This window comes from Bos mutus, chromosome 3 (genome assembly GCF_027580195.1).
Source record: "Bos mutus isolate GX-2022 chromosome 3, NWIPB_WYAK_1.1, whole genome shotgun sequence".
Classification (NCBI taxonomy): Eukaryota; Metazoa; Chordata; class Mammalia; order Artiodactyla; family Bovidae; genus Bos; species Bos mutus.
The window spans coordinates 72028605-72051242 of record NC_091619.1 but is presented as its reverse complement, the minus strand read 5'-3'; the positions used below and the strand labels follow the sequence as shown (position 1 = coordinate 72051242).

Here is a 22638-nt window from a genome sequence, read left to right as displayed (position 1 = left end):
CAGTCCATGGGGTCAAAAAGAGTCTGACATGACTGAAGTGACTTAGCACACACCTCCTCTAAAATAGGGGTTTCCCTTGTGGCTCAGCTGGTAAAGAATCCCCCCACCAATGCAGGAGACCTGGGTTGGGAAGATCCTCTGGAGAGGGAAAGGCTACCTACTCCAGTATTCTGGCCTGGAGAATTTCATGGAGTGTATATAGTCCATGGTGTCACAAAGAATTGGACACGACTGAGTGACTTTCACTTTCACTTTCCCCCCAAATAGCAGAAGTTTCTGGAGAGGTTTGCAATATGGAGGTCACACTTCTAAATGTGTAATTCTGCGAGTTATTCTAGGAACTACAGATTGATTTCTACAACTAACAGTAGGGATGCTGGGGGAGGAATGGAAAATGCGTGGTAAACATGGCCAAATCCAAGATTTTTAGGATTAAACTAAGGAATCTGAAGCCTTTGAATCTGGGTGAGAGAGTGCTAGATGGAAAAATGCCTGAATTCCATATTATAGAATCACTGTGAACACACTGAGGTTCAGTAGGGCTCTTTTTCTTCTCTATAATTATAAGGGGGGGAGGCAGGGAACAGATAAAAGCAGGTTTGCAAGAATCCCAATTGCATTGTATTATGCTAGAAGTTTTGAAACTGTCAAAACAAATTTTCTAATTTTGACTGTAGTCAAACACTTTCCCGCTAAGCAAAGAGAACTCAATAAACAGTTTTATTTGTTTTATAAATAGTTTAGTAAAAAGAATAATATTTGTGAATTGTACTAGCTGAAAAATGTTTGCCTAGTAAAACTTTACCAATGTATGTGAGTTTTCTAAATCTGAAGAGACAGAAGGAACCAGATGAAATTGATGCTGCCCCTTTACAGAAAAAGCCTCCTAAATTGTAGGTGCTGTGTTGAATGGAATCCTTTAACAGTTTGCTATAGATCAAAATTCTTGTCACTTCCACGGGGATTTTCACAGTATGTTCTCTAGAAACCCAAGCTCTTAAGAAGGGCAATCAATTAATGAATCAACAAAGATATTGCAGGAAACCTTTAATCACTATAATTATGTGACCCAGACAGTTTCCATGATCATTGACCATTCTCAATCAATCTGTTCTTTTTGTGTGTGACATTTTCAGTGAAGTAACCTGAAAATATTTTGTGTGTTAGTTGTTCAGTCCTGTCGTGTCTGACTCCTTGCGATCCCATGGACTGTACCCTGACAGGCTCCTCTGTCCATGGAAATTTCCAGGCAAGACTACTGGAGTGGGTAGCCATTTCCTTCTCTAGGAGATCTTTCTGACCCAGGGACTGAATACAGGTCTGCTCCACTGCAGGCAGATTCTTTACCATTTGAGCCACCAGTAGGCTAATAAGAAGAGACAATGAATGTGAAAGAGATTATAACAGCATAAAAAAATTTAACTTCTACTAATTTCTAGGGGTAGGACTGGGGAAAGGTTTCTGATTGTTTAAAGTATAGTTTGTACAACTGAAAGATGGGGATAAAAAAATACCAAACTGATAAACTTGTGCAAATTAAATTAGATAATAAAGTAATTCTCAAGTGCTTGCAGGAGAAGGCAATGGCACCCCACTCCAGTACTCTTGCCTGGAGAATCCCATGGATGGAGGAGCCTAGTGGGCTGCAGTCCATGGGGTCGCTAGGAGTTGGACACGACTTCACTTTCACTTTTCACTTTCATGCATTGGAGAAGGAAATGGCAACCCACTCCAGTCTTCTTGCCTGGAGAATCCCAGGTACGGGGGAGCCTGGTGGGCTACCGTCTATGTGGTCGCACAGAGTCAGACACGACTGAAGCGATGCAGCAGCAGCAGCAGCAGGTGCTTGCATGTAGTAGGCTTTCAATAAGTATGTCCTTTGTTTTGTGGATCTTTTCAACTTCCTCTCCATTAGTTTCACTGCCATTCTAACTCCTCAATAAGTGACATGAACACACACACACAGGACTTAAAAAATACAACTTTACTATCAAAATGTTTCTAAGGATGATTTAGATGTTAAAACGAACCCCCATTTTTGTTATGAATACCCCAATTTTGAAAAATTTTTTCTATGTATTCTGCTGCTAAGTGGTTTCAGTCGTGTCTGACTCTGTGCGACCCCATAGATGGCAGCCCACCAGGCTCCCCCATCCCTGGGATTCTCCAGGCAAGAACACTGGAGTGGGTTGCCATTTCCTTCTCCAATGCATGAAAGAGAAAAGTGAAAGCAAAGTCGTTCAGTCATGTCCGACTCTTCGAGACCCCATGGACTGCAGCCCACCAGGCTCCTCCATCCATGGGACTTTCCAGGCAAGAGTACTGGAGTGGGTTGCCATTGCCTTCTCCGATGTATTCTAGGTGGGAGAGAAATCCTAGCACTTACCTCTCACTAACAGGTCCTACTTCAAAACAAGTTGCTGCAGTTGCCTGATCCTTCTTCTAGTAACATCTTTATTTGGCCAGGAGGCAAAAAACCCAAGCTAAAGCAGTCAGGTTTGCTCCCAGGACACAAAGAGCAACAGAAACTGTTTTGCAGTAGGATCTTGGCCTGATGGCTCAGCATTTAGAACAGCCTGTGTCCTGCCTATCTTCCAAAGCTGCCAGCTTTCTATGGACACTGTGAGCCCCCAGTATCCTTTTTCACATATGCCCTTTGTGTTTAGTGTTAGACTCTATTGTTTGTGACCAAATATTAAGTTGAAGGAGAAGACTAGAGCTCTGAAGTCAGAGGGTATTCTCATGCTTCCTGAAATTGACCTACAACACGATTTAATAAGAAATAGATGCAAGAGGAAAAAAAATCAAGACATCCCCTAATATTTTTTATAGAACAAAATTGAAGAAGTTAAGAAATTTATCTTGTGGATCCAGGAAAATCCTTAATCTATACTTGAGAAAATTATTACCATTAAATGAATTCAAAAATATGCCACCCAGAATGTTGGTCATTAGTACATCCAATAGTTTATACCGAAAGTTGACAGGTTAGCATCAAACCCAGACTGCAATTCATCCTTTATGGGAAAATCAAGAAAAATTTCTTTTTTCCTTTTCTTGTTGCCTCTCTGTAGTGTTGATGGCGTACTTGTGAGCTTTCAGAAACTTATATACCTACTTCTGTCCCACTGGAAACCTCAAGCTATACCCAACTCACTTCTGGACAATTCTCTAAGTCTAAATCCTTAATTGTAATTTAACAAAACTCACAATGTCTTTGAAGATGAAGTGGAGTCCTGAAACTTTATGTGGCATATAACTCTTTCTTATATTTGCTAAATAAATAAATAGCAAAGAAAAAGGAGGGAGGGAGGAAAAATTTTGTTGAAACAGTGCTTCATAGTCACTGAAATACTGTATTGCTATAAAAGCAAAATTAAGGCTTCCCTGGTGGCTCAGTGGTGGAGAAACAACCTGCCAATGCAGGAGACATGGGTTCAATGCCTGATCAGGGAAGAGAAGATCCCACATGACGTGGAGTGGCTAAGCCTGTGTGCCACAACTATTAAGTCTGAGCTCTACAGCCCGAGAGCTGCAACTTCTGAGCCCATGTGCCCCAAAGCCTGTGTTCTGCAACAAGAGAGGCCATCACAATGAGAGGCCTGCGCACAGCAACTAGAGAGCAGTCTCTGCTCACCACAACTAGAGAAAAGCCCGTGCAACTACACAGACCCAGGACAACCAGAAATAAAGCTAACTTAAAAATTATTTTAAATAGCAAAATCAAACCCTTTCATGCAGACTGTAAATATAAACCTATGTACCAAAAGTACATGGAACCTGGCCAGTGAGCTGCAAGAGTATGTCCAAGGTTAGTTCCTTAGAAACAGAGCCTGAATTGGAGATTCTGACACAGGCAAGAAGTCAAAGTGAAAGATACAGAGAGTCCTGGCTTTGTCTTCCACAGGGTCACCTCCACTCTTGGCACCACCAGCAATTTATATGAACCAAGAAATCCACCTCCCCCTTCCCTTTTTCCCCCTTAAACTAGCTTGCTTTAGCTTGGTCTGGATCTTCTTCAGGGATGATGAGTCTTATAACATCCTACTATTTCACAAGCAAACTTTGCTTATTTCCCTTTCTCTCTGACTATTCCAATTTGCATCTCAGAATAAAAAAATAGCTCCCATTAGATAGAACTTAATTCTAAATCTGCCCATTACTAGCTTGGAGTAGTCACTTCCACCTTAAGGAACTAGATGGAAAGTCATTTGTGGACAGATAGCCATTTCCTTATCAGAGGCCCAGAGAGGAAGATGGGACCTTATTTCCTGTCAGAGTCACAGAACAAGGATTAGAGAAATTGCAGAAAGTCTTGTAAAGTCTATCTCCAAAACACTCTGTATGAATATATTCACTTCTCCACTCCAACCTCAGCTATCATCGTTCCCCATCAGGACAGTTTCAATACCTTCTGCTTGGTCTCCCTACGCCCACTCTGGCCCTTCTGCAACCCAGTCTTCACACAGCTTCAAGAAGAATCTTTTAAAGACATAAATCCAATAATGTCACTCCCCTTGCTTCAGATCTTCTAGTGTTTTCTTAAAATAGTATCAAAACTCATCCACAGGGCCTCACACAATCTGGCCCTCAACACTGTCTCTACCTCAATTCACCGACTCTTACTTTCTCCACACCCATCTCACTTCAGCCACACAGGACTTCTTTCTACCCCTTGAGCTTACCAAGTGAGGGCCTTTGCTGTTTCCTCGACCTAGAATATTCTTCCTGGAGATCACTCGTACCTGGTTCTTTCCTTTCCCTCAGATATCAGCTTAAATATTACCTCTCATTTAAGAGGCACCTTTCTCTGATGTTTCCATCTACAAAAGTTTCCCAGTCTTCCTCTATCACATCACATGCTTTATTTTCTTAACAGTATTTACCACAATCTGACTTCTCATCTAATTTATTGACTTTCTCCTTCCCCTAGAATGATTGTTTGCTGAGAGCAGGAAGCTAGTCTGCTTATTTCATTGCTATATTTCCAGCACCTAGAACTGTGTCTGACACATAGTAGGTACTCAGTAAACAATCACTGAACACATGAATAGGTAAATAAATTCTGAATGGTCCCAACTTTTTTTCCTATATTCATAATTGATAAAGAAAAATAACATTGCTTCTTTGAGTCATAACCTCAAGTTTCTCCAGGAAATCATTCAGTAAACAACATATTCCTTAAGGACAAGGACTGTGCCATTGCTCTATCAGGTCATAGTACAGTGTCTTGCACACAACTGATAGTAAGTGTCACTTAAATGAATTAATACATCATGGCTCCTGTCCCTGACGTTGTCAAGATAATTTCACGTTATTTTACTGTTTATTTACAAAGATTTAGTAGAACTCCTTGATACTTAATTGAGAAGTATAGTGTCATATAACTTTAAAAATAAAGTGAAGCGAAAGTGAAAGTGAAGTTGCTCAGCTGTATCTGACTCTTTGTGACCCCATGGACTGTAGCCTGCCAGGCTCTTCTGTCCATGGGGTTTTCCAGGCAAGGATACTGGAGTGGGTTAACATTTCCTTCTCCATGAAACATAAAAGATATCTCTAATTAAATTTAGTATTGTTCCACATAAACCAAGAACTAGAATTAGCAACACTTCAGTTCAACCAATATGCGTGTGTACACACATGTTTTGTTGCTTCAGTCGTATTTGACTCTTGGCAACCCTATAGGCTATAGCCTGCCAGGCTTCTCTGTCCATGGGATTCTCCAGGCAAGCATACTGGAGTGGTTTGCCATGCCCTCCTCCAGGGATCTTCCCCACCCAGGGAATGAACCTGTGTGTCCTGCAGCTCCTACATCACAGGCAGATTCTTTTACTGTTAAGCTACTGGGGAAGCCCAGTTATTAAGTGCTTATTAAGTGTGATATGGTGTTTAAGTGTTTTACATATATTATTAGTACTATGTTTGACCATAAAAGAGAAAGGAAGAAAGAGAGGGAAGGAGGCAGGAAGGGAGAGAAAGAGAGAGAGAGAAAGAAACTCTAAGAAAATTCTTTGTGCCCCTTAAAAAGCAATAAATTTCCAATAAGTAAAGGTATTCAAACAAAACAGAAAATTTCACCAAGAATATTCTAGAAATAGATCAAACATTAGATGAGTTATTTTACTAAATGACCCTTTATAAATCAAGAAATTTTATAAGGTCAACCCTCTTCTTTTACAAATATGGAACAGAAGTACAGACAAGCAATACAACTTGCCCAAGATGAAATGCAAATTCCTATTTCTAATCTTCAAGGCAATCTACCAATGCACTCCTTCCTTCTTTACTCCTCAGTCCTTACTTGACTCATAATATTTCTTGACATTCTCAAACACTTCAACCAAAACATATTTGCTTACAAATCCTAGCACACCTGGCTCAATTTTTCCCTGTGCTTCTGCACAGACTTCCACTCCCACTGTCAATTCTATGCCAAGCTTTGTCTCTCCTTTTAAAGCAACACTTAAGGAAAAAAAATTTTTTTTAAATTAATGTCTCTACGTCTCCATCTGAGCTCAGAACTCAAGGGCTCTGATATCTTTTCTAATTCATAAGGCAGCCTGAATCTTCTTAATACACAAAGCAGATCAAATCACTCCCTCACTCAAAGCTAGTTGTTTTCCAAGATACTTAAGAAAAAATCTATAAACTCCCAAACAAAAATAACAAGGTTCTGCATGGTCTGGCCCTGCCTCCCTTCCTAGCTTTACCTTAAAGCTACTGTTCCTTTTATTCATGCTAATGTACCCCTCTGGCACTCTTTAAGTTCCTCAAATGCTTCCAGCTCTTTGCTACACTGAGAGTTTCACAAGTTGCTCTTTCTTCCTCAATGTACCAACTTTCAAGATTCCCCATAAATGATGTCTTCTTAGGGAGATCCTCTTTAACCACCCACACATTCACCAATGCATCAAAAGAAGGTCCTCCTTGACACTTTGCCAAAGCACCTTTTTCTTGCCTTTATAACACGTCCATTGTTTTAATGTGGGCTTCCCAGGTGGCGCAGTGGTGAAGAACCTGCCTGCCAATGCAGGTGACAGAAGAGATACCAGTTTGATCCCTGGTTTGGGAAGATTCCCTGGAGAAGGAAATGGCAACCTACTCCAGTATTCTTGCCTAGAAAATTCCATGGGCAGAAGAGCCTAGAGGACTATAGTCCACAGAGTCGCAAAGAGCTAGACACAACTGAAGTGACTCCATACACACATGCATTGTTTTCATGATGTATGTAGGGGGATGCCAGAAGCTGCCCTGCTCTTCCCTGTTCAGGTGGGCAGAGCAAGTCACATTGGAGCAGGTATTACAGAAATAAGAAACATTCACTTTGGTAAATGTTGACTGAGTTGGTTTTCATAGCAGAGAGTTGTGTGGTACAACAAAGGAAATCCATACAACACCCCCGGTATAAATTGCTGGTTACCTGGGAAGAAGTAGACCATCATATTTATCATATTTTCTTGGAGAAAAAAAAAAAAGCAGAGAAATCTAACCTCCTCTCCCACTATCTGAAGCCAAGAAACTTAGTAGAGAGCAACTTTGGCTGCATTCAGTAGAGGGAGAAGACATGGAATGTCTTAAAAGAAAATTTACTGGAAGAGAAAGACAAACTTGTGAGAAAGTCATCTGAGTACAACCCAGACTCTAAGGACCCCAGAAGGAGGTTCCAGGCAGTATGTGGCCAGGGGCCAGCCGCTCTCTGTGTCCTTAATTCTAGTACAGTGGTTGTGCTTCAGAAAATTGCTGCTGAGCTTCATGGCTGAAGTTAGAGGGTGTGAATGAATGTGATTCCTAACAATGGCGCCCAAGCACAGACCCACTGCAGCCTGGGCAGGGACATGCTCCATGAGGGCTTCACGGTGCCAGTGGACCAGCACCGCCCTTCAGCCCAGACAAGATCAACCTGCAGCAGCTGCACCATGTGGCAGAAAGGCAACCAGGGTGATGACCCACCAGACTGGTTACATCTGTTTACTGGATCAATGGTTTATTCTCTGTGGGTCTACCTTAGTAGATTGAAAGTTTCATGGAAGAAGCTAGCATGTCTGTTTGGCTTACGCTCAGGGCTACCAAGTACAGCACAGATGGCACCCGGCTCCACAAGGACTGTCCTTCACGTGGAACATGACATGAAGACTGCCCCTTAGAGCCAGGTAACTGCTCAATATCTTCAACCTTACCCTATCATCACTGTATCACCAGGGAGGCAGACATGAAGCAAGCACTCAATACATGTTTACAGAATAATTATATAACAGAATGCATGATCTATTCTGTTCATTTGTATACATTTCTATGATTCTTAAGACGTTTTTGGGTATTTCCCCCCACATACCTAATATGGTATGTCTAAAAGGGATGATTTTATCTATTTTGAGCCACAGGAAGTCAGAACGGAAAACAAGGTTAGAGTGATAAGTGTTTTTATTTTACTCACGAGGAAAGGGAAAACCAGAAAGATAGGATGACTTTTATCCTTTGGTAGAAAAGCCAAGACGAGAACCGCGGGCTCTGTGCCTTTTGCTCTCTCTACCTTCCATCTGCTTTTCAATAGCTTTCTCTTGTTCTTATGAAACAGAGGCAGAGGTCACTTAATCACTGACTGCTGTTTGTGCCATTGACTGCCAAGGCACTGGATTAATTAGGGAAATGCGGATGTGTGTGCTCTACTTGACCCAAAGTGGTAGAACGTTATCAGGGAAATTTCGTATATCAAGACCACAATGAAAGCTCCATTTTATTGGACTGGTGAATTCTTCAAAACACACCGTATTTTTTAGAATCTCTCTTTCAGTATTTTCAGCATTAACAGCATACTTCTTTTTCCAAATGCTCATGAGTCATACCAACAGCAGCATGTTCTCAAGCACAGAAAATAACACACTGAATATTCAGAAAGAGGAACAAAAAGATCAAATCTACTTAAAGGAAATAAAGGATTAGTGAAAAGTACGTTCTTAAAATTATATTTGATTTTTATTAGATCAATAATTGCTTAAAATAGGAAACTTCCCTGGTGACCCCGTGGCTAAGACTCTGTGCTCCCTATCCAGGGGGGCCAGGTTCCATTCCTGTTTAGGGAACTAGATCCCACATGCCACAACTAAGATCCACCACAGTCAAATATATATATATATATATATATATATATATATTTAAACTAAAAAAGTGCTTAAAAATAAGTATACTTCCAGCTCCAACTTGACTTCTGTCTTTGTATTACCAATATTTGTAAAAATCTTGTTCGGTGTAAAATTTATCCTGTACTTACATGATATGACTCTTGGGGTTCCCTTGTGGCTCAGCTGGTAAAGAATCTGCCTGCAGTGCATGAGACCTGGGTTTGATCCCTGGGTTGAGAACATCCCCTGGAGAAGGGAAAGACTACCCACTACAGTATTCTGGCCTAGAGAATTCTATGGACTGTATAGTCCATGGGGTCACAAAGAGTTGGACATGACTGAGCGACTTTCACTTCACTATATGATATGACTCTTACCTAAATTAGTACCTAATTTCTTTTCAACAGAATTAAAGTGAGAAAAATCAAGCTTCCTCTTCTATCTCTGCCACCATCTTTCATGTTTAGGTTTATAGTCCTCAAACACCTATCATAAAAATCAGCAAGGGTAAAATAAAATACTGATTTTGAATAGGTGACTAGACCAGATGCTGAAATGTTCTCCTTATAAATGATGCCCAAGAGAATTCTAGGAGGGCTACTGGATGGGAAAATTACACTTTGTGTTATTTGCAGACTACAAATAATATTAATGCCTTGTCAGGACCTAGACTAACTGTGAGGCAGTTTACAACTGTGTGTTTCTCATGCTTTGGTCTGATTTAAGGCTCATGTAAACTCAGTTCTGGACTATGGGTCAGTGGTGGAGAATCTGTGCAGCCCCAACACTGGATCACCTGTGAAGAGATGAGGACAACCAAGGCACAGGCTCTAGCCTTAAGAGGTCTGCAGAATGATTTGACCTAGGATAGCAACTAAATGCACAGTTAATTCAACTCATTTACATGAGGACAGGTCTGAGCACATGGAGTCCCTGACTGGAAAGATAAGGGACATATTCTAGACAGAGGTCTTCAGAGCATGAGGTGGTGGGTACTCCTCCAAGTTCAAAGGAAGGGGAGGTGGAATCCAGCATGTTTTAGGTTTAGAGAGTTAACTGGCAGTTGTGAGGGGGAAAGCATCCCAGAGCTGAGAGAATGGTGATGGTGACGGAGGCAGGGAGCAGGGATGAATTACTATACCTTGCAAAGATTTACAAATGTTTATCTTACAATATTTATTTGCCCGTTTTCTTAATTTTTTTTCTGAAAAGTTACATTCTCCACCACATTTCCCCACCAATTAATTATAACTAATCAAGCTGTGAAACATCACGTCTCTCTTTTCTCCAGTTTCCTGGGAGAAAGGTCTATCTGAAGACAAGAAGTCAACATTGTCATCTATAAAACATCACAGTAGTATTCTTAATATGGAAGAAATAGTCTCAACTATTTTCACATACATTTATTTTGCTTTTTATTACAATCTTGTGAAATAAGTTGAGTTGGTGTTTTTATTCCTATTTTACAGGAAAAAAAGAAAAGTGTTCACAAAGATATCAAGCAAGCCGTTTAAGGTCACACAGAGGATTGTGTTATGTCACTGGGACAAGAACCTGTCTTCTGATTTATGTGCTCAGATATTCACTCAATAGGCTTGTACTGGACATATTGTGTATGGCTGGTCATCATGATAGTTCCTAGGAAAAGAACAATTTACTGGTAGTTACTATATCTGCCCTCAGGAGGTCAGTTAACCAGAATGTTCAGTAAAGTGTGACTCAGATCAAGACACTGGATCTGCAAGGTAAGTGTTGTGGGACCAAACAGCTGGAGCACCCAACCAAGCCTAAAGAGGCTCAAGGAAGGTTCCTCTAACAAAGTCACTGCTAACTTGGGACCTTAGCCAATCCAAGACAGTGACTGCTTGGCAGTTGTCCTGAATGGCTGAGGGGTGAGGTGTAAAGTTGGAAAATGGAGACCAAAGTGTTCCGAATAAAGGGAGCAGAGTCACTACTCCACAGTGTTATTTCCGCGTGTGTGTATATGTGTGCATATGTGTGCACACATGCGTGAGTGTGCATCCCTCTCATTTAAAAAAGTCACACACTGTCCAATTGTCATTTCTGTGTAAGGATGAATTACTATGTTTACCATAAAATAAACAAGGAGACAAGATATAAGAGGAACCCCAAGAAAAATAAGGTCCCTTCTTGGGTTACCCTCATTAATCTCTGAAAATTAGAATTTTTCTAGGGAAAAGAAGGACTTAAGAGGCCATCTAATAATTCTCAAGAAGCAAGGCAGGAATTGAAATACAAACCACTTATTTACTTCTATGATAAGGAATTGAGGGAAAAGAGGGATTCAGAATATGACATGCTACAGTTGTAGATTCCAAGAGTTTCCAAGTGTGAAAGAGATGCATGTAGAACACTGCTGCTGCTGCTGCTAAGTCGCTTCAGTCGTGTCCGACTCTGTGCGACCCCATAGACGGCAGCCCACCAGGCTCCCCCATCCCTGGGATTCTCCAGGCAAGAACACTGGAGTGGGTTGCCATTTCCTTCTCCAATGCATGAAAGTGGAAAGCGAAAGTGAAGCCGCTCAGTCATGTCCGACTCTCAGCGACCCCATGGACTGCAGCCCACCAGGCTCCTCTGTCCATGGGATTTTCCAGGCAAGAGTACTGGAGTAGGGTGCCATTGCCACACTGGTGGACTATAAAAGTGCTACCCATGTGAGGAGTTTGAAGGAGAACTTCTCTCCCTGCTTTCTAGCTCTGCAAGGCAAGGACTGAAAATTGAACATGACACCCAGTACCTCTCACTACCACCTCTCAGCTCCCCTAGACAAATCATCAATCATCCTCTGTTACAAATGCCTATAGTGGATATTCCTGAGTGTAATTCCCAGAAAAATGATCCTATGGAAACTTTCATAATTGAGTTATTGACCTTTACAGATTTTTCAAAGGAGAAAGTCCAATGAGTCACACGTATGCTACAACTCTAGACCATCTGAATGTCTTCAAATAAGATGGCTTAAGAATTTGTTTAATTCTTGGCTCTCTTTAATAAACTCAAGATACAAAAACCTACATTTTAAGCCCTGATTTATCTCATTAATCTTCAAGTTATATTTGCTTCTGGATATATCACTTAGATAATCTGCTATCTCCTTACGTATAGTGTCCAAAAGCCCAAGTCACTCAGAAGCCCCCACTCTTTAGTTCAGTTCAGTTACTCAGTCATGTCTGATTTTTAGTGACCCCATGGACTGCAGCACACCAGGCCTCCCTGTCCTTCACCAACTCCTGGAGCTAGTTCAAACTCATGTCCATCGAGTCGGTGATGCCACCCATCTCATCCTCTATCATCCCCTTCTCTTCCTGCCTTCAATCTTTCCCAGCATCAGGGTCTTTTCCAATGAGTCAGTTCTCATCAGGTGGCCAAAGTACTGGAGTTTCAGCTTCAGCCTCAGTCCTTCCAATGAATATTCAGGACTGATTTCCTTTAGGATTGACTGGTTGGATCTCCTTGCAGTCCAAGGGACTCTCAAGAGTCTTCTCCAACACCACAGTTCAAAAGCATCAATTCTTTGGCACTGCCCCCTTTCTTTACAGTCCAACTCTCACATCCATTCATGACTACTGGAAACCCCATTCTTACAAAAGTACAATTGACCAAGAAGTCTCCTTCTCAATTTTTTCATTCTGTGTCTTTAAACCATGATTCTCCCAAATAAGAGAAACTGAGCATAACACATGGAAAAAGACCTTAGATAACTATTAGCTCTACTTTTGCATTTTAAAAGGATATATAATTTCCCCAGTACTATGATTAGCACTAGAATTGCTGGCTTTTAGCTAAGTCAAACAAACAAATCAATACAACAGAAAAAAGATTAAAAATAAACTTAGAGTCAAATATCTTGAATTAGAAATCTGGTTCTAATATTCTTAACAATATTCTAATATTGTTATTTTTATAAAACTATAAAACACCATTACTTCTGTAAAATAACCTATTGCATCTATTTATCACATGTAGTGCATTTAAGGCAAATTTTCTATGTCAAAAAATGTCAGTGATTCCTTAAACTTAAAAAACACTACATCTATGTTGCAAAAATATCTCCTTGAGTTAAAGCATCTCTGCCCACATCTGTGGCTATTGAGCAGGGAATTTGCTGGTTCAAGATTAAAGGCAAAGTGCCTAAGGCTGCTTTTATACAGTTCCCAAGTTGTGGATGAGAAACTCTGTTCCTCATTATCTCTTTTCATAGTGTAGATAGCTTTTCGTCTACTATTTTTAAGATGGCTACAGTATTAGTCCCTTACAGTATTAGTATTGTAGCTGTTGTACCTGTTTGAGGAGCACCAGGTGTACAAAAGTACAAACTGTCGTCATGGCTTCCTCTGAACAACAGCCTCGGGTTATTCCTGCTTCTGGAAACCTGGCTATCATGTCAAACAACTGGACTATTTGGTGATCGTAGTTCATAAAAAAATCTAATGATAATAAATCAAACAGATTGCACTGCTGAGCCAATTGACTGATTTCAACAGAATTTGATGCTTTATATTGACTAAGAAGTGTAGGTCATCTATCAATGGTGACATCACTTCCCACTGTATTCTCACTTAATTTCAGATTTTCTATTGTATAGCTTCTGGAGGAAAAAGTTTAAAAGCTTTTGTTTGCACCATAGATAAACCTCTATTTAAACCAGATAAACCGAGCAACAGCTCCTATTTACACAGCAGGAATTTGCAGCAGTTGGGATGTTTTCTTATTATGGTATCTATTCTCTGCTAAGGTTTTCAGCAGTGACAACTGAACATTATTATCATCACGTTAGTCCTCCAAGATAAGATACACTCAGAATCCTTTTAAGTAAGAATTTTGAATAATTAGATTAGTACCCTTTGCCCATTTTTTTTTAAAGCTAACAGAGAATCTATATTTTATAATTAGGAAAAACATATTTTTTAAAAAACCCTCTCATTTCAGCATTAATACACTAAAAATTCAGTTCACTAAATTCTAGTGTTTTCATTCTTACAATTCCCTAACCTTTTAAGAGAGCAGTTTTGCCATTTTATTTCCTTTGAAATAATTCCAACTTTGTATTGCAGATCTTTCTGAAGATATTTGGAGATTTAACTTCAGTGGTACACAAAACAGAAGACAGAATAATTCCTTTAGTTAAAAAAATACCTATTTTGAAAACCACGAATTTCTTGTCTTTGATATGATCACATGTTGAATTTGTTTAATGTTTTTATGAGAACTGACCCAATAAACTTTGATAAAATGCTGCAAACCAATGAAGTTTATATGCAAATATTAATTGAAATTAAGATGAATTCCAAATACAGGGTTTCTTAAGAGTGAGTTTGGTCATCCCAGGTTTCAGTTTTCAGAACTGATCTAAAGTCTTCATAAGGCCACTGTGCCCATCATATTAGAAGCACAGTTTTGAAATAAAAAACACACTGCTTATTTTCTCTTCTACTTAAAAAGAAAGCAACAACTATAAGTCTGGTTAACTGTATGAGTAAGCATTTTATTCATATGATTTACCTTTTTCCTTGGATACATAGAGCGCACATATAAAAAGTGTGATAGAACTCAAATATGTGGGACTCAAATGACTGTTGTGAAAAATTCAAATACTCTATTTGCCTTTAAAGCTACATTAACTATCAATTATCGTAAAGTGCTTATTATTTAGAATTCTTTTTTTCTTCTATTTGGCTACCTACACACAGTAGAAGTAAATATGTCTAAAATTGGTGCTGGCTTTGATAAGCCACGGTGATGACATCAGCCTGACTTCTAGCTTCTGGAATGCAGAACTGAAACCTTACAGAGATTTGTGGGCTACGAGGTCCCAACATAACTCTCCTTGTCACCACCTATGATCCATTCTAAGCCAAGACTCCTGCTCTAAATATATTTACTACACAATTAAACAAGAGTATTCTGGAATATCGGTGTTGTCAAATGCAGGAGTGGTGGGGGTGGGGTGGGGTTGGGTGAGAGGAGAAAAGGAACTACAGTTTTGTTAAAAAGTACAAAGATTTTAAAATTGTACATGGTGTACGACAATGTTAATGTAAACTAATAGGAATTTTCATGTGTATTCTATCACAATTAAAAAAAGAAAAGCTCCGGACTTCTATGGTCCTGCCATGAAGATTCCAATGCAGGAGACACCGGTTGGATCCCTAGTGGGGGAACTAAGATTCCGTAAGCTGCAAGATACAGATAAAAATGAAAACAAGAAAAAAGGAAAAAAAAAAAACAAAAACAAAAACCCTATACGTGGGTGGTTTCTGAAAACTGTGCCATAGATTCAAGGAGTTTTCACAACTGTCTAATAAATTTCTAGGTCTGATATGTCATCTGTTGTAACCTTGTCACAATGACCAGATCGCTCTTGCAGGAATATTTACTGAGCCAGGTTGCTGGGGGCCTAAAAAAGCAACCATTCATCAGGAATTAGTAAATAGCACTTACACCAAATGTCGAGCTAAACGGACTGCGGAAGAAAACCTGGAAACTAAGATGTAAGAACGGGTGTTAGACAAGGAGCATGTGGAAACGTCACTTGCTCCCGGGCTGTGGGCCCCGTGAGGAGCTGGTAAGTGCAGAAACCTCTACGTCCTATCCCAGAAAGGGCCTTGCCATCAGCCCCGTGCAGTGATCACAAGGACAAGCAAAAGCTGGTACGAGGGAGTTAGTAGACCTCGGGGCCCACGGGATGACCGTGGGTTCTAGCACTTCCTAGAGGGCGCAGCGCAATTTCAAAGGACGGAGGCTGGCTGAGGGCGAGAAGCCCCTTCACTCTCCTGCCTCGCGTCTGCCTGCTAGCAAAGCGAGCGGCGGCTGCTGCGGGAGGACCCGCACTAGCTCAGAGGCTGTGCCTGTCTGCGGGGTAGGGGGCCGCCGGTAAAGTACTTCTGCAGAGTGAAAATCGACTCAACTTGCGAGAGGTATTTGAAATAAGGAGAAAACCCAGAGTACCGGGCTAGAGTTGTCATCGCCATTCTATTCTGCTCCTAGTACTCCCGGGAGAAACCAGTTTCTGCACCAGCAGTGAACACGTGGGTATCTTCTTACTCTCTCAGATTAGAATGTGAGCACCCCTGGGGTCTCCAGGCGTGCACAGCCAGAGCCTAATGCGATGCCTTGCCCTTGGAAGGTGCTCAGCAAGTAAATGAGGAGCTACGCTCTGAAGCCGAGACCAAGACAGCGCAGGTAGAGCCCTCTCCAAAGTTCTCTGCTTGCAGACACGCCCCTGCAGGTGCTGTCACTTCTCAAAGTCTTCACTGCCCGCCGGCGCGCACGCGCCCACCCCGAACTCCCCAAGCCCTGGAACTACCTACCAGCAACGGCGACCAGCAGACCGAGAGCACGCACATGATCCCCATGAGCTGGATGGCCGTCTCTGTCGTGATTCGGCCCCACTGGGCGCTGGACTGCGACGCCGTGGCCTTGGCCCTGCAGCGGGACACTAGGGCCTTAATGGTGGCCAAGTTGCAGGCGAAGGTGACCACCAGCGCCGAGAGCCCCAGTATGGCAAAGGCAGAAGCGAAGAAAACGTTGCCCCAGTTTTGCCGGGAGTTAGTCCCGTTGCCCCCAGGCCCGGTGCTAATGAAGCACCAAGTCCCGGGCCACTGGATAGTATACTGACCTACGCCCAGCACCGGCAACAGGGCGAAGGCGAGCACGGCCAGCCATACGCCTAGCAGCACGGCGCGGGTGACGCTGGTCTTCATGTGGCTTGAGTACCAGTGCGGCGCCCGGGTGGCCAGAGCCCGCTCGACGGCCATGGCGCTGGCAATGAAGAGCGAGGAGAGCCCAAAGACAGTCATGGTCAGGCCGAAGAAGGTGCATAACCTCCCCGACGGGTCGAGCTGCTCCCAGCGCTGGTGGGACAGGTAGAGGACGATGACCACCGGGCTGGTGAGCAGCTGCCCGACCATGTCGGTGAGCGCCAGCCAGCCGATGCACAGCAGGAACGACTTCTTGCGCTTGCCCTCCCGGCGCCTGTAGCTCTTCGACACGAGCGTTATGGCCAGCGCGTTGCCCACGAACCCGGTGATCATCATGGTCATCGAAAAGGCTACGGACACCGAGCCGCAGTCCTCGCTGGGTTCCGGGGGCAGCGTGAGGTTGTTTGGCGCCTCAACGGCGCGCTCGGCCGCCCAGATGCCCGGGTCGGAGTGGTTGAAGCGCGTACAGAAAGGAGCGCTCGCGTGGTCTCGGGTCGCCTTCATATTGCCTTGGAGGTGAGGAAGGGACGGCACCTTGAGAACTGCGACGAGAGCCGGCAGACCCGGCGCAGGAGGCGGCGGCTGTCGGTGGTGACCGGGGCTGGGGCTGGGGTCGCAGCTAGGCTGCCCTCCATGATGCGGGGCGCAGCCGCCGCCTCACTTCGCCACTAAGGCGGCGGCGCCCGGGCTCCCAGGCCAAGCAGGCAGCCGTGCCGTCGGCTCCCAGGCGTCCGGAGGTGCCCGGGCGCCTGCTATAAGCCCGAGGGGGGCGGGGCGCCCGTGGGCGTGGGCCAAAGTGCAGTGGGAGGAGGATGCAGAGGCAGCAGAGAGCCTCCTCCCTCCCTCCCTCCCTCCCTCCCTCTCTCTCTCTCTCCTCTCTCCTCTCTCCTCTCTCTCTTCTCTCTCTCTCTCTCCCCCCCTCCCCCCCCCTCCCCCTCTCTTTCTCGCTGCGGCTTGATCACTGCTTTGGCTGCCTGGGCTCCGAACATCCTTCCGCCCCGGGAGGACTCCTCTAGAAATGGCCCAGCTCCTGCCGGGAGTGGCAGCCCAGCTAGGCTGCCCCGCGCGGCCCCGCGCCTCTTCAGGTTCTCTGCCAGAGGAGAGTTCGTGGAGAGGCTGGGGATAAAAGGTCTCCCTCGGCTACCCCACCTCAGGCAAGTTGCCAAGGTGTTTGCCTTCCTCCTTCTCCATCCACAGAGGCTCGCTCAAGGACCAGATCTTCCTCCCGACGCTCTTTTGTAACCCTGGCAAGTGTTATCTTACCTACCTGACCCTGAGCAATCTAGGCAAACCACACTCCTGATACGTAGATGAGCGTGAACATTTTTCCCTTTCTGCTTTGGGACTCTCGCATGATCTTAAGCAGGCCAGGTTGCTCTGTCCCCAGGGGCGCACTGAAACTGAAAAACCAATAGTGCCATAAGATTTAAGGGAATAGGGTACAGGAAGACAAAATCAGACTGTCAGATTCAAAAATAAAGAAATCCCAACTACCAACCCCTTCCATCACCCGCCTAAATTCTCCTTCCTTAACATTAAATATACATATATATATTAATTAATTAAAAATATTTTAAAAGTTAGTTAGGGCAAAAGGGGCTAGAGGCAGGTGGCTGGCACTCACTATTTCATTGTCTCAGCACATCTGAAATATTGAAATCAAAGGCTGCTAGCCTGTTTGAGTGAGGGGAGGTGGGGCAGAGAAACAAGGCAAACTCTTACAAAGCCATCTTTCTCCACCTTGGACCATTCTTATGCAATTAGGACTAGAAATTGCATTTAGATGTTATGAAGGTCTTCACATTTAGTGAAAATGGGCATAATCGCCTAGTAACATCTTTTACTAAGCCAATATTTTATGTTTCACAACCATTTCCCTATTTTTTCCCCAGACATCCTCCAAGTATTGTTATTACTCCCCCTTTAAGGTGAGGTAACTGAGGCTCCCGAAGTTAAAGGATGTGCCCAAGTCTTTCAGCAATTCTCCAGTCTCCAACTTCTTATCTGAAGCACAGTATTCTTTACATAGATACCGTAACCACTCTAAACAGGTGATAAGACCAGCAGTTCTCAAATCTAGGGAGAGTCTAGTTTTTCTGCCTTTTCATCTTGTCGAGAAATGGAAAGATTTTAAAAATTATTTTCGAACTTCATTTTTCCTCATATTTAAGAAATTAGATCTAATCATTCAACTCAGTCGTTTCCCATGTCCGACTCTGTGCGACCCTATGGGCTGTAACCTGTGAGGCTCCTCTATCCATGGGATTCTCCAGGCACGAATACTGTAGCAGGTTGCCATGCCCTCCTTCAGGGGAGCTTCCTGTTCCAGGGATGGACTCCGCGGCATCTCCTACGTTTTCTGTATCACAGGCGGATTCTTTCCCACTGAGCCAGTTGGGAAGCCCATTTACTCAGCCCTATGAAGACCATTACTCAGACTTTCAGAGCAAGACTGGGTCAGTTCAGTTGTTTGTCTTTTCCAGCTTAGTTGATCTCCTTATTGGATGTAAAATAGTGGTAGGATATGAGAATGGAATATATTCCCTTGCATTCTTTCTATGCTGTTGTTTTGTCTCTGTATGAGTCTGAAAAAAAAAAATCATTATAGGCCTATATAGTTTTTAAAGGAGAAAAAGCAAAAAGAAAACGTAAACTCTATTTTCACAACATGCATTAATCACATCACTAATTTCGTGTTTTAGCTTTTTTCTTTTACTTTTTTGAAATTTATTTGTAATGCCATGTGTCTAATGAGAACAACTAAGAAGAAATAGAGAAGTGGTTCATTTTTTAAATCTTCCCCCAAGCTTTTATTAGTTTTAATTAGTCTCAAACTCATATTTGTGAAAATGTTTTTCTGAAGTGTCATTTTAAAATAATATTTGATGGTATTCTGATACAAGTTTTATCCAAAGCATTGGATTGAAAGTACATATCAAAATTTAATGTTATAGCAATAAAACTCTAGTGTAACTGTAAAGTAGATATCAAAATTTAATGTTATAGCAATAAAACTCTAGTGTAACTGTATATTTATTTTAAAATTTAAGACCTTTTCATGATTTATACATCAAAAAAAAAAAAAAAAAACCCAAAGCCAATATACAGTGACATCAAAAGTTATTGTTTTATTTATGAATGTTTGATCTCTTTGAAACTTTTCTTACCCTCACTGCAGTACACACCAGTTAGACTACATAAGAGTTAAAAGTATAAGGGCATATAGTATCAATTAATGTTACCCTCTCTTAACTCACCTCCACCAATGCCTTAAATGTACTACATTTCAGAATTTTTGTATAACACTTTCCTCCTTTCTGTGTATTGATTGCTTCATCTTATCCTCAGTTGTTTGTTTTGTAGTTATTCACCTTGAAAACAAGTAATTTGGAGGATCTGAGGTGTCACTATAGAATGCTGGCACAGAATGTCCCCGGATCCACGCTTCTTGGTGTCAGAACAGCAATAGTCTGAATTGTGTTGGTCTGGAACATCACCGCCCTCTAGTGACCCAAAGGTTAATAACATGCTATATAATTTCTGAACAATACATGCTTTGCTTAAGGACCTCTGATACTTTTCATAGGGGCCTAACATAACTATTGTCATTCTGTCTTTCTTTGAATGTCTGTCTAACCAATATTTCAGTGAGGATTAAAATTATAGAGTAAGGTAACTGAAAGACCACATATTCAAAAACTTTTGAAAAGATATTAAAGCATGCATTCACCCGTTATGTATTTTTAACTGATATTATGCCTAGAAGTGATTTTAGTCCATAAATTTAAATCCCCTATTGTATCTTACATCTTAAAATTTCTGACATATGTCAGTACTTAGCAAGTGCTGATGAATTTATTGTATATACTTCTACTGAACTTCTATCAGGAAATCTTAAAATAGACATAAATTAAAAAAAAATAAATCAGTCCTGAATAGTCACTGGAAGGACTGATGCTGAAGCTGAAGCTCCAATACTTTGTCCATCTGATGCAAGAACTGACTCATTGGAAAAGACCCTGATGCTGGGAAAGATTGAAGGCAGGAGGAAAAGGGAACAACAGAGGATGAGATGGTTGGATGGCATCACCAACTCAATGGGCATGAGTTTGAGCAAACTCTGGGAGTTGGTGATGGACAAGGAAGCCTGGTGTGCTGCAGTCCATGGGATAGCAAAGAGTCAGACATGACTAACTGAACTGGAAAAATTAATAGTTTCACACAATCAAGCCCTTGATTATCTGAAAATATCTGCAGTTCTTACTCTATAGAGCCAACTACTAATTTCAGAATGTTTTCAAGTCATTTATTCAATAAGTATTGAGACTTGTCTACCAGTCTAGTAGTTAAGACTCCTTGTTTCCAATGCAGGGGATGCAGGTTCAATTTTTGGTGGGGGAACTAAGATCCCACATGCTGCATGGTGCAGCCAAAAATAAATAAATAGTGAGCACCCACACTATGTCAGACACCATACAGTCGTCAAGGACACAAGAAAAACAAAAGTTTCTACATTTATGGAGTTTATATTTTAATGGAAACTCTTGATATTTTACCCAAAATAACAGAAGAATGCTAAACTCAGTGGCTTTTGTGATGTCATGCAAATCAAGAAACCCAATTTTAGAAACAATGTACAGTTTTGAAGAAAAAGTAGAAAAATGTATATAGTATTCAGGATCAAGTAAGATTTATCTCAGGAACACAAGGTAGATGTAGCTCTCAAACATTAATCAATATAATTAAGAGTTCAACAAAATAGACACTTTAAGTCTTTTCTAAATCAATTATCTTGATACCCTAAGTCCTTTTTATTGACTGCCTCTTTTCCAAATTTTGTTTCATTATATGCCTAGTAATTTTTAACTGAAAACTGGACATTACCATTCATATACTGTAGTGACTGTGGATTTCATTTCTTCTGAAGATTACTGATTTGGTGGTGATGGGGTGGTCCTTTTGGCAGTTAATGTGCCTGGATTCAAAATGCTAACATTTTCTCTCCACTGATAGGCAGCTACTGTTATCTCGTCTCTTCATGACTGCTCTTTAAGCCTGGTTTCTTGTGAATTGATCTATCCTATCTAATGCAAAGAGCCAACTCATTGGAAAAGACCCTGATGCTGGGAAAGACTGAAGGCAAAAGAAAAAGGGGGTAGCAGAGGATGAGATGGTTAGATGGCATCACTGCCTCAATGGACATGAATTGAGCAAACTTTGGGAGACAGCAAAGGACAGAGGAGCCTAGCATGCTACAATCCATGGAGTCACAAAGAGTTAGACATGATTTACCAACTGAACAACAACGTACCTATATGATTTGTTGATTGTTCAGTGATGGGGATCATTCTGTCTGGTTTATTTGCTTATAGCGGGGGTGTCTTCTGATTTCTAGCTGTTTTGTCAGTTTGGGGCTGTGCCCTGGTATTTCAAGCCTGTGAAGCTTCAGCTTGCTTTTTAAAATTAGGTTCCAGGGCGATTCTGTCATTCACATATAGTTTGGCTGTCAAATGTAGATTTGGGCAGAAGTTCTAGTTCACTTTCTGTGGTTCTCATTATTTGAATTTCCTATTTAAATCTCAGTGGTTTTTCTAAACGTGAACTCCCATCTCTTGCACTTTTTGCCAATGAGGGCAGTTTCTCTACTACTATTTCCTATGAGATAGTCATGAGGATTGGATATCACCTCAGTCCAAAAGACCAGAAGTCTTAATTCTTACTCCTGTCAGTTGCAGTTTTTTTGAGATTATTTTTTTCTCCTAGCTCTGTGTGCTTTTGAATGCTTTCCAATAAATTTA

General features: G+C 41.8%; 1 protein-coding gene across 2 annotated transcripts in view; it reads right to left on the bottom strand.

Annotated features, from left to right (window-relative positions):
- Nucleotides 1-22638, bottom strand: part of PTGER3 (prostaglandin E receptor 3) — a 60336-nt gene that overhangs the window by 25071 nt on the left and 12627 nt on the right. The window contains exons 2-3 of one of the 2 annotated variants that reach the window (XM_005911438.3): nt 18108-19425; nt 16451-17349 (exon numbers count right to left, since the gene is read on the bottom strand). In XM_005911438.3, the coding sequence (XP_005911500.1) occupies nt 16451-17344 (894 nt within the window). In that variant the 5' untranslated portion in view covers nt 17345-17349; nt 18108-19425. Of the gene's footprint in view, nt 1-16450; nt 17597-18107; nt 19426-22638 lie in introns of those variants that run through there. The other variant, XM_070367854.1, reaches the window with a different exon arrangement.